The sequence below is a fragment of the Entelurus aequoreus genome, linkage group LG11, assembly GCF_033978785.1.
Source record: "Entelurus aequoreus isolate RoL-2023_Sb linkage group LG11, RoL_Eaeq_v1.1, whole genome shotgun sequence".
Taxonomy (NCBI): Eukaryota; Metazoa; Chordata; class Actinopteri; order Syngnathiformes; family Syngnathidae; genus Entelurus; species Entelurus aequoreus.
In genome coordinates, this window is record NC_084741.1 from 23,896,954 (window position 1) to 23,915,989 (window position 19,036).

The 19,036-nt window shown below is 41.8% G+C and overlaps 2 protein-coding genes across 3 annotated transcripts in view; both read right to left on the reverse strand.

Annotated features, from left to right (window-relative positions):
- LOC133659890 (bromodomain-containing protein 2-like) overlaps positions 1 to 4,529 on the reverse strand; it is a 34,170-nt gene extending 29,641 nt beyond the window's left edge. The window contains exon 1 of one of the 2 annotated variants that reach the window (XM_062062721.1): positions 4,366 to 4,529. In XM_062062721.1, the coding sequence (XP_061918705.1) occupies positions 4,366 to 4,397 (32 nt within the window). In that variant the 5' untranslated portion in view covers positions 4,398 to 4,529. The remainder of the gene's footprint in view (positions 1 to 4,365) is intronic. The other variant, XM_062062722.1, reaches the window with a different exon arrangement.
- A 12,762-nt stretch (positions 4,530 to 17,291) lies between these two features.
- The window catches only part of tap1 (transporter 1, ATP-binding cassette, sub-family B (MDR/TAP)), a 33,560-nt gene continuing 31,815 nt past the window's right edge, over positions 17,292 to 19,036 (reverse strand). The window contains exon 13 of the mRNA XM_062062724.1: positions 17,292 to 19,036. This exon is cut by the window's right edge and continues 790 nt beyond it. The gene's annotated coding sequence lies outside the window, so the exon portion shown is untranslated.

The window sequence follows — 19,036 nt, forward strand, 5'->3', positions numbered from 1 at the left end:
CTATTTACATTGTAGATTGTCACTGAAGGCATCAAAACTATGACACCTGTGAAGTGAAAACCCTTTCAGGTGACTACCTCTTGAAGCTCATCGAGAGAATGCCAAGAGTGTGAAAAACAGTAATCAGAGCAAAGGGTGGCTATTTTAAATAAACTAAAATATAAAACATGTTTTCAGTTATTTCACCTTTTTTTGTTAAGTACATAACTCCACATGTGTTCATTCATAGTTTAGGGGGGATGGTATTTTTTTTTTTTTTTTTTTTTTTTTTTGTCATAAAAAAATACAATCATGTGTGCTTACTGCAGACTGTATTGATCTATATTGATATATAATGTAGGAACCAGAAATATTAATAACAGAAAGAAACAACCCTTTTGTGCGAATGAGTGTGAATGAGTATAATGGAGAGGGAGGTTTTTTGGGTTGGTGCACTAATTGTAAGTGTATCTTGTGTTTTTTATGTTGATTTAATAAAAAAAATTTAAAACTTTTTTTTTTTCTTGTGCGGCCCGGTACCAATCGATCTGTGGCCCGGTGGTTGGGGACCACTGCTCTTAGTGACACGCCTGTGAAGGAAGTCCAGATGTCCCAAAAAGGCAGAGATCGTCTTTGTCGTTCTTGTTGCTCTTATTTTTAAATATGTTTTAATGTAAATGTTAATAGAAAAGTCTCCTCTAAAAGTCCAGCCTATTTTTTTTTTAATTAATTTTAAAGATCCATCAGCTCTACATTATAGCAGTTGATGTTTTAAAAATATAATGTAGGTTGTAATTTCAAATGTACATATAAATATTATGTGGAATATAATTTAGGATATGCGAATGTATTCCCCTATTTCGTATTATTTGCAATTAAGGCAGGAAATCAATCTCAATAGCGGTAGTGTCAGCAAATGTGTTTATACAAGCCAAAATACTACTTGACAAAACAATAAGGAACACAATAAGACATGAGTCCAGCTATTTAAGTGTAAACATAGAAATAAAAATATAGATCAGATGTAAGGTTTTATTACCAAACGCTGAAACATGTTCCATGCATGAAGTCGTCTCCACAGCCTGGACATGATCGGCTCCTTCCCGGAAGAACAACAGGATGAAACGCCGAATTACATTACAACAGTCGAAGTCTCGTATTTTAACACAAATCGGTTACTCATGTCACACCAAGCTTTACATGTCTGGTGTTAAATGTTTTAAATGAATAAATACAGCTACATTTACTTTTTAAAGTCTCTCTTTTCTCTCTGCGGGGAAATGTAACAAAGTATTGTTCCATACGGAATTTCGCCGAATATCAGGCATTTTTTTTTATACCAAATCTTACTGGCAGTGTTCTGGCTCCATACAGTACCCTATAAGTGATTGTGATATGGTAAGAAATGCTAGTAATGTTATTGTAATGTTTTTGTTTTAGTTTAACGGTGGAAAAAAGTACAATAAACAATGTGAGAAATAAAATTTGTACCGGTCGAACTCAATGCTGTGCTTATTGATGCAGAGGGCTGCAACATAAATATTGTAATGACGTGAATCGAGCCGTTATCAAAGGTTTATCAGCCTTCAATGGAAGTCGTTACAATCCGAATACTGTAGGCCACAGTCGACACCAAAATAAACAATTAGGACACAAACAGAACCGTCTTACTCCATCATTTCTATCACACAACATGAGTGGGAACTGAACATTGTCCACATTCTCTGCCCTTTCCCAGCCTCTCAGTCAATCAACACGCAGAACACATGTAAACAAAGACGAACACTGACAGAGAAAGCTGCATGTAACACACTCGTTAAACATTGCATAAACTACATGTTTAACATGACATAACATGGGACCCAGTTTGTTACAATATAAATAAAATTAAAAAATACTAAAAACATGCTTTTTTCCTATATTTAAACAGTGTTACTGTTCAAACGTTTTACAGTGTCCAAAAACATTAAATATGCTTGTCAAATAAAACCTCTGCTTTGTTTTTAATGAATACTTTGGCTTACTACACTACTGCATTTTAATGTTGGTCATTAGGGTGGTATCTGGGGGGCCAAGTGTTTTCTGAGGTGGTAATTGGTGAAAAAAGTTTGATAACCACTGTTCTGGATTAAAAATTGTGCCTCTCACCTGGAGGTTGTGGACATAAACCAAAAAGTTGGTCAACTTTGACATTCAACTTAAACCAGTACATGGCGAGAAATACACAAAAAGAAGCTCGTCTGCAACACCTTTTGTATTTTTTAACCCTTTGTGAGGATTATGATTCATTCTTTATCTAAACGAGAAGATATAAACATCCCATCAGTCGGCATCCCAATGAGAGCAGACATTGTACAGTAAGTGATTGTTTTATTAGGTTCGTAGTTTGTATATCTTGTTCAGCACTTAGCAATTCTGCTAAATGATGCTTACTGTTTCACTACAGCTTAATCTGTAGTTTGTATATCTTGTTCAGCACTTAGCAATACTGCTAAATGATGCTTACTGTTTCACTACAGCTTAATCTGTTTGGCACACATCTTCTAAAACTTGAAGCTCATCCTCGTTATGTTCGGACTGAAAAAAAATGTTTTCGCATTATCATTTGTCCCAAAGTAGTCTCCGTTGTCTCTCATGAAGTCTTCATGATTAGTAGTGTTGTTGTTGAAAGGAAAAGAGAATGTTGTGATGCATCTGAAATAATTGTGCCACCGTATGCTTAAAAAGAGCAAAATATAAATATTACATGTTTTTATGTATGTGATTGTTACTACATTACATATAGCCTTACAGCGTGTATTTGAAACGAAGATGGAGGTTTTGGGATGTTTTTTATTAGCGCTTTATAGATGGAACAGAGCAACTTGACTTTTGCTCGCATTTATTTACTAGTTAGAATGCATAAACAAAGAAAACATGTGTTTTTCTCCTACATTAGGATTGTGAATGATAAGCAAAATTCCCCAAAAAGTGCAGATCCTCTTTACTTATTTAGCACATTTCATAATCTTACCCAATTCACCATATGAAATATAACTTACTTCACCAATTATTATTTATTTATTTTTTGTGTTATTACTTATGTGAGTATATTGTCAATAAATTGAGAACAGGAAGTGAACAAAAGTTTTAGCCACTGCTATGTAAAGGAAAAATGGTAGGATTAAATAAACTCTGCTTCTTCCTAATCCCTTTCGAACATGTTGAATAGAGAAACCGGAAATTGTGATGTATCATGTTGTAAGAAAGTAAAACAATATAAAAACAATTACATAAAAAATAGTAATTAATGAAAATGTTAGTGGACCAGCAGCACACACAATCATGTGTGCTTCAAGGACTGTATCCCTTGCAGACTGTATTGTTCTATATTGTAGGAACCAGAAATTTAAAAACAGAAAGAAACAACCCCTTTTGTGTGAATGAGTGTAAATGGGCAAGTGAGGTTTTTGGGGTTGGTGCACTAATTGTAAGTGTATCTTGTGTTTTTTATGTTGATTTAATTTTAAAAAATAAAATAATAATAATATAATAAAATAAAATAAATAAACTCTGCTCCTTCCTAATCCCTTTCGAACATGTTGAATAGAGAAACAGGAAATTGTGATGTATCAGGTTGTATGCATGCATGTTCGAAATAAACTCAACTCAACTCGACATTTATTACTGGGTTCAAACCGTTCGGGAAATACGCCAATAAAATACTAATTTGGTGAATATATACTTTATGTAAAAAACGATTCCGCTAAATTATTCGTTTTCATCCGCGTACGGCAGCTAGTGGTCACGTGGTACGCAGCCCCGCCCTCGTTGTTTGTAAACACCGCTTCAATAATACGACGCCGATTTGGGGGTCACGATAAATAGACTCAAAAAGTGCACAACACTCAAATTGTTTAAGTGTCGTAATGTTTTGAAAGCTTCGAAGACGAGCTACAGCAAAGCCGTCCTCACAAGCAGACATTAGCAAATACACCCGTGAAAAATATGACCGGTTTGCTGACTTGGACGAGCACAGGTATGAATGAGGGGATACGTGACAGGATTTGGGAGACCGATTGGAGGCAGCAGACCACATCAGCCCTAGAGGGGGGAGTGAACAACGAATGGGGAGTCGCCGGGGTTGCAACTGTCATCCGCACTTTTATTCGGCACCATCTTCTCCGACGGGGAAAATGGATGCACGTAAAGGGTGCTAAAAGGCAGCTATGTCAAGACAGAAGTGTGATGGCTAGCTCACCGAGGTTCATCGCCATGCTAGTGCTAGCAACAGTAACTAGGAACATAATGCTAGGCTGCGGTTCAACGCTAGCATCCCTCCCGGGCTCTAAAAACACCTTCCTGCCGTACATCGACGGGGAGGACCCGACAAAGCAATGCTGTTACCTTCCGTGTGGCAGATTTAGGGCCGCTTCCATCGGCTTGCGTGTTGGTACGATCCAATTAAAGGCGGCTGGGCTGTCGCCACTGCTCGCCGGGGGGGACGACGCAGCGAACAGCAACTCCGCACTGAAATGGCGCCCGACTGCTTCCGCTTCAGCGTCTATAAATGCCCCGCGCCGCACGAGCATCCACTTCCTGTCACGTGGCCAAGTCACTGCTCGCGCTGATTGGCTGCAGCCAGACGTCGGTCAAACAACACAAAGCAACACGCCCAGACTGTAGACACGCTGACATAAACGTCTTGTTGCGTTTCATGTTAGCCCACCTCGCTTTAGTAGCAGGTGTATAATAAGGTTGGGTGAAAACATTTTTAGATCCTTAAACGAGTTTGTATTTTTTGCCTTAATTAATTTGTTCATCATTATAATCAGAATAAAAACACAGAGGACAAAGATTTTTGGCATACGAAAAAAGATCAACAAACAATTACAAACCCCGTTTCCATATAAGTTGGGAAATTGTGTTAGATGTAAATATAAATGGAGTACAATTATTTGCAAATAATTTTTAACCCATATTCAGTTGAATATGCTACAAAGACAACATATTTGATGTTCAGACTGATAAACATTTTTTTTGCAAATAGTCATCCATCCATCCATCCATCCATTTTCTACCGCTTATTCCCTCCGGGGTCGCGGGGGGCGCTGGAGCCTATCTCAGCTACAATCGGGCGGAAGGCGGGGTACACCCTGGACAAGTCGCCACCTCATCGCAGGGCCAACACAGATAGACAGATAACATTCACACACTAGGGCCAATTTAGTGTCGCCAATCAACCTATCCCCAGGTGCATGTCTTTGGAGGTGGGAGGAAGCCGGAGTACCCGGAGGGAACCCACGCAGTCACGGGGAGAACATGCAAACTCCACACAGAAAGATCCCGAGGCCGGGATTGAACTCACGACTACTCAGGACCTTCGTATTGTGAGGCAGACGCACTAACCCCTCTGCCACCGTGCTGCCCTGCAAATAATCATTACATTTAGAATTTGATGCCAGCAACACGTGACAAAGAAGTTGGGAAAGGTGGCAATAAATACTGATAAAGTTGAGGAATGCTCATCAAACACTTATTTGGAACATCCCACAGGTGAACAGGCTAATTGGGAACAGGTGGGTGCCATGATTGGGTATAAAAGTAGATTCCATGAAATGCTCAGTCATTCACAAACAAGGGTGGGGCGAGGGTCACCACTTTGTCAACAAATGTGTGAGCAAATTGTTGAACAGTTTAAGAAAAACCTTTCTCAACCAGCTATTGCAAGGAATTTAGGGATTTCACCATCTACGGTCCGTAATATCATCAAAGGGTTCAGAGAATCTGGAGAAATCACTGCATGTAAGCAGCTAACCCCGTGACCTTCGATCCCTCAGGCTGTACTGCATCAACAAGCGACATCAGTGTGTAAAGGATATCACCACATGGGCTCAGGAACACTTCAGAAACCCACTGTCAGTAACTACAGTTGGTCGCTAAATCTGTAAGTGCAAGTTAAAACTCTCCTATGCACTGTAAAAAAAATCCTATGTTTATGGTTAATTTACTCTAAATTTCTACCGTAATTTTTCTTTTTTTTTTTAAATAGTTTATAAAACTGTAGAATTGAAGACATTATCTGTAAATAAACAATCCGCCTGTTATTTTAAATAATATGCCAGTAATGACAAACTATGTACACTATCGTTCAAAAGTTAGGGGTCACCCAAACAATTTTGTGGAATAGCCTTCATTTCTAAGAACAAGAATAGACAGTCGAGTTTCAGATGAAAGTTCTCTTTTTCTGGCCATTTTGAGCGTTTAATTGACCCCACAAATGTGATGCTCCAGAAACTCAATCTGCTCAAAGGAAGGTCAGTTTTGTAGCTTCTGTAATGAGCTAAACTGTTTTCAGATGTGTGAACATGATTGCACAAGGGTTTTCTAATAATCAATTAGCCTTCTGAGTCAATGAGCAAACACGTTGTACCATTAGAACACTGGAATTATAGTTGCTGGAAATGGGCCTCTATACACCTATGTAGATATTGCACCAAAAACCAGACATTTGCAGCTAGAATAGTCATTTACCACATTAGCAATGTATAGTGTATTTCTTTAAAGTTAAGACTAGTTTAAAGTTATCTTCATTGAAAAGTACAGTGCTTTTCCTTCAAAAATAAGGACATTTCAATGTGACCCCAAACTTTTGAACGGTAGTGTATATTTCTATTTTTTTTACAGAAAAATACCAAATTAATTGAACATATCATTTTCTGTTTTCTTAAATTACGTTCAATTTCATGTAAAATTACAGTAATTATCTTTCATTAAATATGTAGCTCGTTATATAAAAGTCTATGTCCATACTAACAATCAGGGGTGTCAAACTCAAATACAGAGTGGGCCAAAATTTAAAACTGAACAAAGCCGCGGGCCAAGGTTGAACAAATTAACCTTTAACGTACTCTACGATTGTGTTGTGTCGTTTGCGAACGATTCGTTCGAAAGAACGAATCTTTTGAGTGAACGTACTGAACCAAATCACTTCATGAACTGATGCGTTCCTTTCTCAGTCCCCCCCCCCCCCACCCCTCCCTCCACACCCCTGATTGTAGATAATGTAAATAATTCAATGTGATTATCTTGTGTGATGACTGTATTATGATGATAGTATATATGATAGTATATATCTGTATCATGAATCAATTTAAGTGGACCCCGACTTAAACAAGTTGAAAAACTTCTTCGGGTGTTACCATTTAGTGGTCACTTGTACGGAATATGTACTTCACTGTGCAACCTACTAATAAAAGTCTCAATCAATCAATTGAGCTCCGCCGCGACCATGCCGGTATGAGTGGAACTGGCGCATTCTGTGACTCACGGAACCCTCGACGTCGGCGAACGACGCAGCCAATGAGAGGGCGGGGAGAGGGACTGAGCGAACGATTCGTTCACCGCGGATTAACGACATGAATCACTCAGTGAACGTCAACGCTCTCGCTCTCTGCTCTGCTTGCCCCAATGCCGCGAGTGATTCTCCCCCTGTCGCGGGGATATGTTTCATGCCATTGGCATCCGTTCTCCATTCAGTCTCCAAGCTAACTGCTAATGTTGACTCAAGCCACATGAAAACAAACACACGTCCCCATTATCTCAACACATAAAGTTAAAGAAAATCCGTTCAGGCTGAGCAGCAGCGACGCGAGGGGGAGGGGCGGAGGGTAACGTGTAGGGCAGGCTGTTTTGAGAAGATTTAAAATAAAAATAATAACTAATGTATGTACACATGCATAGGCTATTATTTACACAGTTATTGTAACAAAAATAAATTTCTCCTTGGGGATCAATTCTGATTCATATTATTATTATTATTATTATTATCCATTCTACTGCAACTGTTGTTGTTGTTGTTTAGTAGCTATCATCATCATTATAATAATGCTGATTTGCAATTAAACTGTACTGCTGCTGCAGAAGTGATTCGTTACACGTACTGAACTGCGGCCACAGTGTGGCGCTGTGTCAGTCACTGATTCTAGTGATTCGTACAGTCAAAAGAACTGCAGAAGTGATTCGGTTCACGTACTGAACTGCGGCCACAGTGTGGCGTTGTCAGTCACTGATTCTAGTGATTCGTACTGTCAAAAGAACTGCAGAAGTGATTCGGTTCACGAACTGAACTGCGGCCACAGTGTGGCGTTGTCAGTCACTAATTCTAGTGATTCGTACTGTCAAAAGAACTGCAGAAGTGATTCGGTACACATACTGAACTGCGGCCACAGTGTGGCGTTGTCAGTCACTGATTCTAGTGATTAGTACAGTCAAAAGAACTGCCGATCCCATGAAAACAAGCCACATGAAAACTGTTTTGAGAAGATTTAAAATAAAAATAATAACTAATGTATGTACACATACATAGGCTATTATTTACACAGTTATTGTAACAAAAATAAATTTCTCCTTGGGGATAAATTCTGATTCATATTATTATTATTATTATTATTATTATCCCTTCTACTGCAACTGTTGTTGTTGTTAGATTAACGCGAGTCCCTACGCAGTGCACGAATGTCTGCACTGTACTGTCTGTACTACGCACGCGCCCCCCCCCCCCCCCAATTTTTTTTTTTTTGGGGGGGGGGGGGGGTGATTCGGTGAAGGGATTTTTTGAACGAATCAATTTAACGAACTGATTCTAGTGATTCAGTACAGTCAAAAGAACTGCCGATCCCATCACTACTCTACGAGCTATCGTCACGTCCGCTTTTCATCCATTCTAACATCGTTCAGACCCAGTCACAATATATGTGCGGCTTCTGTACGCACACACGAGCGAATGCAACGCATACTTCATCAACAGCGATACAGGTTACACTGAGGGTGTCAGTATAAAAAACTTTAACACTGTTAGAAATATACGCCACACTGTGAATCCACACCAAACAAGAATGACAAACACATTTCGGGAGAACATCCGCACCGTAACACAACATAAACACAATAGAACAAATACCCAGAATCCTTTGCAGCACTAACTCTTCCGGGACGCTACAAAATACACCCCCGCTAGCACCTAACCCCCCCACACACACACACCCCCACACCACACACACACACCTTGTAGCGTCCCCGAAGAGTTAGTGCTGCAAAGGGTTCTGGTTTGGTGTGGATTCAGTGTGGCGTATATTTCTAACAGTGTTAAAGTTTTTTATTCTTCTACCCTCAGTGTAACCTGTATCGCTGTTGATGAAGTATGCGTTGCATTCTAATGTGTGTGCGTGCAGAAGCCGCACATATTATGTGACTGGGCCAGCGCTCGCTCGCTGGCTCGCTCGCTCGCTGGCTGGCTGGCGTTTGGAAGACTCCCGGGAAGATCGGCAGGCCAGCTTTAGTGTTAATTTGATATTGCCTCAAGGGCCAAGTGAAATTACACGGTGGGCCAAATTTGGCCCGCGGGCCAGAGTTTGACACCCATGCTGTAGAATAAAGGTGTTTTTCTGCAGAACTGTTTGCATCGTCACTTTATTAAAGGTGGTTGATTTTAATCATTCAGAAAAAATCTGTAAAATAATGGTATTTTTCTGTGGAACTGCCAGCATTGTCACTTCATTAAAGGTGTTTGATCGTAATAATTTGGAAAAACTCTGTAGAATAAAGGTATTTTTCTGTAGAACTGTTTGCATCGTCACTTTATTAAAAGGTGGTTGAGCTTAATAATTTTGTAAAAATCTGTAAAATTACGATATTTTTCCACAAAACGTTTCAGGAAAATTTCTGTAAATATAATGTTTTTGATCATTATTTGGTTTACAATAGGTTAGGCTTTGGCAGCCGTAGCTGCCAGTAGATTACCGTTTTTTTACAGAATTTTTTTTACAGTATATAGTTGGTCGCTACATCTGTAAGTGCAAGTTAAAACTCTCCTATGCAAAGCGAAAACCGTTTATCAACAACACCCAGAAACGCCGTCGGCTTCGCTGGGCCTGAGCTCATCTAAGATGGACTGATACAAAGTGGAAAAGTGTTATGTGGACTGACGAGTCCACATTTCAAATTGTTTTTGGAAACTGTGGACGTCGTGTCCTCCGGACCAAAGAGGAAAAGAACCATCCGGATTGTTATAGGCGCAAAGTTGAAAAGCCAGCATCTGTGATGGTATGGGGGTGTATTAGTGCCCAAGACATGGGTAACTTACACATCTGTGAAGGCGCCATTAATGCTGAAAGGTACATACAGGTTTTGAAAGAAACATATGTTGCCATACAAGCAACGTTACCATGGACGCCCCTGCTTATTTCACCAAGACAATGCCAAGCCACGTGTTACATCAACGTGGCTTCATAGTAAAAGAGTGCGGGTACTAGACTGGCCTGCCTGTAGTCCAGACCTGTCCCTCATTGAAAATGTGTGGCGCATTATGAAGCCTAAAATACCACAACGGAGACCCCCGGACTGTTGAACAACTTAAGCTGTACATCAAGCAAGAATGGGAAAGAATTCCACCTGAGAAGCTTAAAAAATGTGTCTCCTCAGTTCCCAATCGTTTACTGAGTGTTGTTAAAAGGAAAGGTCATGTAACACAGTGGTGAACATGCCCTTTCCCAACTACTTTGGCACGTGTTGCAGCCATGAAATTCTAAGTTAATTATTATTTGCAAAAAAAAAATAAAGTTTATGAGTTTGAACATCAAATATCTTGTCTTTGTAGTGCATTCAATTGAATATGGGTTGAAAAGGATTTACAAATCATTGTATTCCGTTTATATTTACATTAACACAATTTCCCAACTCATATGGAAACGGGGTTTGTATATTATTCAATTGTTGAAGCACAAGTCCATCTATACATCCATTTTCTACCGCTTTTCCCTTTTGGGGTCGCTGGATTGATTGAGACTTTTATTAGTAGATTGCACAGTGAAGTACATATTCCGTACAATTGACCACTAAATGGTAACACCCGAATAAGTTTTTCAACTTGTCCACTTAAATTGATTCATGATACATACAGTATATATACTATCATCATAATATAGTCATCACACAAGATAATCATCAGAGTATATACATTGAATTATTTACATTATTTACAATCCGGAGGGTGGGATGAGGAGGGGGGGTAGGTTTGGTTGTTATCTCAGCTGCATTCGGGCAGTAGGCGGGGTACACCCTGGACAAGTCGCCACCTCATCGCAGGGCCAACACGGATAGACAGACAACATTCACACTCACAGGATTGGCAACACTAAATTGGCCATCTACAAGTCAATAGTGCAAATTAGCAAAACAAAAAGCAAAAACTACTTTTGTGAGTCATTCAACTCACTTAGCTTTTTGCCCCAAAAGCTGTCTTGTGTCCAAAGATGTATTGCCCTAGTTTGGAAATATAACAAAATTAATAATGTTTTAGTCATATTGCCAAAATAAATTACCCATGATGCACCCTGTACTTTCTTCCTCTTCTACTGTCAAACGTTGTGCTTCAATGACTTTACTGCTTTGTTTTAATGATACCCACAAAAATTGCTTGCTTTCCTCAGTGTATACCAGGAACATTAAATGTTTTTTAATATTGAGGCAGCAAAGATATTGAAACACCTAATTTAAGTCACTTTTAAGACTATTGAATTCATATTTAAAGTTCCATCAATCCACTTTCTACCGCTTGTCCCTTTTGGGGTCGCTGGAGCCTATCTCAGCTGCATTCGGGCGGAAGGCTGGGTACACTCTGGACAAAGTCGCCACCTCATCGCAGGGCCAACACAGATAGACAGTCAACATTCACACTCAAATTCACACACTATAGTGCCAATTTAGTGTTGCTAATCAACCTATCCCCAGGTGCATGTTTTTGGAGGTGGGAGGAAGCCGGAGTACCCGGAGGGAACCCACGCAGTCACGGGGAGAACATGCAAACTCCACACAGAAAGATCCCGAGCCCGGGATTGAACTCAGGACCTTCGCATTGTGAGGCAGACGCACTGACCCCTGTTCCACCGTGCTGCCCGATATATTTAAAGTTATTATTATTAACATTTATTGCAAATAGTTTCTACTGTTTTACCCACTATCAGTACCACTGTGGCTATATGTGGCCCGTTACCCATCCAACCCCTTCATATTTCAATCAGATCATAATATTCGGATATCGAGAATATCCTTAAACCTTTTATTAAGTAAATAAAAAATATTCAAATTCAATGATTTGGCTAATGTTACGCACAAAGCAAACTATAACCTGCTACCCAAGTACGTACAACTATTAATCTCAACAAAAGAGAAATATAACCTAAAGAGAAAAAGCTAACTTAATTTGTATGCACGTACAACACTTAAAACCTTTAGCATATCAGACACTATATGGAATGACATTATGGAATGGTTTAAGCAAAAAGTCACTATCCCGTTTAGGAAACAGTTCAAACCTAAAGTGTTTACTAAATACAAAGTGTCATGTCTGTGTTGATCTTGTTTTTGTTTTGCTTGGTTTTTGGACACTTTTTAGTTCTTGTCTTCACTCCCTTGCTTTGTCACCATAGCAACCATTAGTTTCACCTGGTTCACATTGTCATGTCACGCACCTGTTCACGGTTAGTCACGCACCTGTTTTCACTTATCATGTCACTATATAAGCTTTTCTGTTTCTGTTGTTCGTCCTGGCGACATCACACCTTCTCCACACAAATTTATGCTCTGCACCTGTTTACCATAGTTCTTGTTTCATCTCATGCCAAGTAAGTTTTGATTTAATGTTTATAGTTTTTATGCCCAAGTGCATGTCTTTTGTTTTCCTAGTCAAGTTTTTTACCTCCGCTGTGAGCGCCTTTTGTTTATACCCTTTTGAGCCTTTTGAGTTTAAATATTAAAACATGTCCTCACCTGCACGTCATGTCCAGTTAAGTTGCTTTGCACCACGGAAAAACAATCCACGCCAAGGATCAAGTCGTGACAGATGTCGCCAGCAATCCGTTTTTCCGCAAGCAACTTGGAGGATGGAGGAAGGAAGGTGGGAAGCGCTAGGTGCCATGGGGGACCGAGATTTGATGTGGGGGCCAAATGGCAAGCTAATTCCGATTAGCTCCATTTGGTCCGAGGATGGCGCTGCGTCACTGCAGTCCCGGAAGCGCCGCTCCAGACAGAGGACGTCAGGGAAGGTGAGCGGACAGAACGCGGCGCTCCTGCAAGCTCCTCCCCCTCCGGGCGGAAATGGGCCGCAGCCTGCCCGGCTTCCCCAGGATGACATCACAGACCAGGATTTTTTTTTTCTGAACTCTTTTTCTTTTGGTCACCCGCCCCCAACAAAAGACTCTAAGTCCAAAATAGAGCACTATCAAAACATGTTTTTAGAAATAAGAGCATGTCAATCACAGTCACCCAGTTTTCATGTCCCGCCCCCCAGGACTCAAGTCACGCCCATGTCACAAAAAATAAATTTCTCACTCAAAGTCCCAGGTAGAAAAAGAGAGACTTTTGGACAGTTTGGAGGGGAGGATTCTGCCCCCCTTCCGACCTCCCTCCACCCACCCCAAAAGACGGTTCCAGACCGCGGGGAGCGCGTCTGGGATCCGCTCCTTGAGGGGGGGGCTAGGGCTGGGAATTGTTCAGGTGGGGTGGGTCAGCTTCGCCATGCCAAGCCACAGCCTCCAGCTCGGCCACCACCACCTGAATTTTGTCATGCCAAGCCACAGCCCCCAGCACGACCACCACCACCAGTCTTTCGACCTGCCAACCCACAGCCACCAGCACGGCCCCCACCACTAGTCTTTCGACCTGCCAAGCCACAGCCTCCAGCTAGGCCACCTCCACCTGCTCCACGCCCAGCTCCACGCCAAGCCCCACCACGCCAAGCACCACCAGTACCTGCTCCACGCCAAGCGCCACCAGTACCTGCTCCACGCCAAGCGCCGCCAGTCGCAGCTTCACGACGCCAAGCGCCGCCAGTCGCAGCTTCACGACGCCAAGTGCCGCCAGTCGCAGCTTCACGACGCCAAGTGCCGCCAGTCGCAGCTTCACAACGCCAAGTGCCGCCAGTCGCAGCTTCACGACACCAAGTGCCGCCAGTCGCAGCTTCACGACGCCAAGTGCCGCCAGTCGCAGCTTCACGACGCCAAGTGCCGCCAGTCGCAGCTTCACGACGCCAAGTGCCGCCAGTCGCAGCTTCACGACGCCAAGTGCCGCCAGTCGCAGCTTCACGACGCCTAGTGCCGCCAGTCGCAGCTTCACGACGCCTAGTGCCGCCAGTCGCAGCTTCACGACGCCCAGTGCCGCCAGTCGCAGCTCCACGACGCCCAGTGCCGCCAGTCGCAGCTCCACGACGCCCAGTGCCGCCAGTCGCAGCTCCACGACGCCCAGTGCCGCCAGTCGCAGCTCCACGACGCCCAGTGCCGCCAGTCGCAGCTCCACGACGCCCAGTGCCGCCAGTCGCAGCTCCACGCCAAAACCAAGCACCCCCAAACCAAGACCAAGTCCAAGCACCGCCACACCAAGACCAAGTCCAAGACCAACCATGCCAAGTCCAAGACCAACCACGCCAAGTCCAAGACCAACCACGCCAAGTCCAAGTCCAAGACCAACCACGCCAAGTCCAAGTCCAAGACCAACCACGCCAAGTCCAAGTCCAAGACCAACCACGCCAAGTCCAAGACCAAGACCAACCATGCCAAGACCAAGACCAAGACCCCCGCCAAGACCAAGACCCCCGCCAAGACCAAGACCAAGACCCTCGCCAAGACCCGCCACGCCAAGCTTCGCCGCCTGACGCGCCACGCCAAGCTTCGCCGCCTGCCATGACGACGACACGCCTGCCTCCTCGTCTGCCACGAAGGTGGCCACTGCCTGGTCGTCCGCCACGCCAAGTGCGCCCACCTCCTCATCGGCCATGGATATGGCCATTCCCGGGTCGCCCACCTCGTCAGGTACAGCGGCGGTCTACGCGTCGCCGCCACCTGATCCTGCCCCGGTGGATTCGGGGACACCTGGTCTGGCGACCCACGGCCATGTCCCCCTCCCGCCCTCCCATGACTCTCGATCCTGCCTTGTTTTGTTTGTTTTGGACATCTGGGATCTGTCCGTAAGGGGGGGGCTCTGTCATGTCTGTGTTGATCTTGTTTTTGTTTTGCTTGGTTTTTGTACACTTTTTAGTTCTTGTCTTCACTCCCTTGCTTTGTCACCATAGCAACCATTAGTTTCACCTGGTTCACATTGTCATGTCACGCACCTGTTTTCACTTATCATGTCACTATATAAGCTTTTCTGTTTCTGTTGTTCGTCCTGGCGACATCACACCTTCTCCACACAAATTTATGCTCTGCACCTGTTTACCATAGTTCTTGTTTCATCTCATGCCAAGTAAGTTTTGATTTAATGTTTATAGTTTTTATGCCCAAGTGCATGTCTTTTGTTTCATAGCCAAGTTTGTTACCTCCTCTGTGAGCGCCTTTTATTTATTCCTTTTTATTGTCCTTATATTAAATAATGTACTCACCTCCAAGCCGTGTCCAGTCAAGTTGCTTTGCACCTCGGAAAAACAATCCACGCCAAGGACCAAGTCGTGACACAAAGAAGAAGAGTCCTGGTAAACAACTTGAAACTTAATGAAAATAAGATAGTCATATTCATTGTATTATGTGAATCATAATTTACTCAACTATTTATTCATGAGAACTGTTATTTTTTTATTCATTGATTTATTTGTTAAGATTGAAGAACAGGAAGTGCACAAACGTAGCAAACGGGTAGGATTAAATAGATTTTGCTTCTTTCCACTTCTTTTCAAACATGTTGTCATGTTAAACTGAACACATGTGATGTATCATATCGGAAGAGTAACATGTTAGAAATAAATGTAAACAACAACAAAGATCCAACACATTTTGTCAGGTACCTCAAATTGTACCAGACGCTATCTTGCAACACTAATAGACAACGGGAAAGATTAGCAAAAATCAAAAGATATGCACTTCATTATCACAGCTGTCTGCTTCAAGTTCATTAGCTTCATCGCTGCACAGGGAAATACACAAATTAAAAGGCTTTTGCACCAATGCCGCTTTTTTACTGCAAAGTACTTGTACGGTTCTGTTCACCTTTGTTTACAAAGGTCAGGTTTTCCACTTAAAAATAGCTTAATGGGAAACTGCTTGGCAGTAAGAAAGAAGGAAGATAACGAGGGTCAGTGGCTATTGATGAGGTGAGAGGATATTGAGGACAGCAAAGCTTTGTGATGGCGCTGCTGCAAAGTGAACACTGAAGTTAGGCGGACTTCGCTTTACCTTTGGTGTTTACGACACACTCCCACGGATTACGTATTATAATAAGCGGTTTGGTACAAAAAACGAGTTGCCTGCGCGTGGCGGAAGATTAAGCAGTCGCACTTAGCGACACTCCTTTGCCAACATCCCCCTTCATCATGGCATACTGTATTGGTAGTGTGGCAAAAAAAATGAAAACCATCCCCAACGAAGTGGAATTAGACATCATGCTAGGAGAGTGTAGGTAGAAAGTAGCCGCCATGTTACGACGTGGTTTCATGGTATTGCGCGGATCGTTCTCCCAGGATGCACCTAAGGAAATGATTTATTGTTCATAAATCAGTCAGGATACAAACAAAAGAGAAGCTTGCCGATAGCACGGGAAGCTAAGGAAAAAGCTAGCACGAAAGCTTAGCATAGAAACAGGCAAACAAATGGCAAAGCTTGCTCAGGAATCAAAAAAGTAAACGTAATCGTTGCACTGGGCAAAGAAGACAGCCAGCCTGAATGTGATGAAAAAACAGGAATTGGTAGCTCTCTGATTAGTGGCAGGTGAAACTAATCAGCAACCATGGTAACCAAAAACACACAAACCCAAGGGTGCTGAAAACAAAACTGAGGGAGTCAAAAACTAAACAAAACATGATCTGGGCAACAAATTATGACACACCACTTAGCATGGTTGTTTTAGATTGTCTATGGCCGCAACCATCATCAAGCATGAAGATGGTATCCTTGAACATGTGATTTGTTCCAATAAAATCAACAGTAATAACTTGTATCTTTTTTACTGTTTTAATTTAATTTTGTAATTAAGTTTCTTGTTACTGGTTTTAATAAAAGTCCACTTGCAACTTTGTCATAGGAATGGAACTTGTAAACCAGTGGTCCCCAAGCCAAGATCTACCCCTGCGCAAACTGTGATTATATTTATTTATTGTATATATTTATACATTATATTTATAACGGTACGGTATAGCTCGGTTGGTAGAGCGGCCGTGCCAGCAACTTGAGGGTTGCAGGTTCGATCCCCGCTTCCGCCATCCTAGTCACTGCCGTTGTGTCCTTGGGCAAGACACTTTACCCACCTGCTCCCAGGGCCACCCACACTGGTTTAAATGTAACTTAGATATTGGGTTTCACAATGTAAAGCGCTTTGAGTCACTTGAGAAAAAGCGCTATATAAATGTAATTCACTTCACTTCACTTCACATATATATTAGTGATGTAACGGTATCAAAATCTCACGGTACGATGTTATTGTGGTATATGTCCCCCCCAAAAAACTTAAAAACGTTATAGTATATAAAATAAGTACCCGGAATATTTAGGACAAACACACTTACTGTAATTGAACGCGAACATAATGCTCAAATATTCTAATCATATGTATTACTACAAAAATGTATTTTTAAGTGCTAATAATTGTGCCGGGGCATCAACTGTTTCAAGCAAGTAATTAAAAACAACTTACACTTGAGTGATTTTAAAGTGACAATGAAAACATCCAGTGTAAAACAATAATGTTCACTTTATTGTCTTTCAACTTTTACTTTCCGAGAGGAAGTATCCTCCACAGTGCACATGTTGACATCAGTTTGAAAAATGCTGTTTCTCAGAAAAGTTAACTATCAAACCTTCCACCAGAGTGGAGCTGGATAGGCTCTATTTGTTTGCAATTTATCATCACCTATATGTGTAGTATTTGTAATTTTAACCGCGACTGAATCGATCAAAGTCCCTAGGAGGGGTTTAAGTACGAGCCATTTTTTTTCACTGAAAAAGGCCCAAAACCATCGGAGCAAAGTTCTGCACCATACGACGCCCACATCTTATGTTGTAGGAAAAATGTGTTCGAAATGTATCACCTCTATGTGTAGTATCTGTAAATTCAAACGCGACTCATTTGGCCAAAGTCCCTAGGGAGGAGTTTAAGTACAACCCATTCTTTTTGTGCAGAAAAAAGGAAGACGAAGACCAAGATGGGCGACTGCCGACTTCCGATTTTCTTTTCGATACATGAACCTGATCAGCGGGGCTAATTTGTTCTCTTTTTATAGTAGCCAAGTTTGAAATTTCATTTTCGGGACCCCCAAAAATATAACATTTTTCGCCATACCTGACACGCCTGCAAAATATGGGGACTTTTTGTGCAGGTTAAGGGCCTCAAAAAGTATAGAGGTAAAAAGAGAGCAATTTCAATAGGGCCCTTGCGGTGCTCTGCATCGCCCATGTAGTCTTATCAGTGACAGGGTATGACGTGGCCAGGAATAAGTTTGGGGTAAAATTTTATATGAAGCGCCTTGTCATTCAATCAATTACATATAGCATGTGCTTCTTCACGCAAAACAGGTCCCTCCACAGATCGCGAAGCCTAAGCACAGTGCGTGTTTTCCGTGTAGGGCTTGATATCTGTGAACGAGCTTGACTAATACAACAATATTATACCGACAGCGTTTCACATCAAGTTCATTCAGGTAAAACCAACGTTAGTCACGTCAGCATAATATAATGTTAACGTTATGTTGACAGCCCATTTCGGATCGGATGATGTTTCAAATAAAAGTGGGATTCATTGTGTTACAATGTTGTCTGGAATGGCTGTGCATGACCAAATATTGTATATTGAGAGAGGATGATCTACAGCGCACAGTCCACTAAAAGAGACGTTGTCTAGTATGTTCACTATCTTATTTCATGCCAAAACTGTTCTTGGATTGCAATAATAAACATATGTTTAATGTATCATTTAATCTTTTTGTTAATATAAAGCCAATAATGCCATTTTTTGTTTTAAAAATGATCGAAAAGTGTAAAATTTGGTACCGGTACAAAATTATCGGTATCGGGACAACCCTAAATGTATCATAAGATTTTTG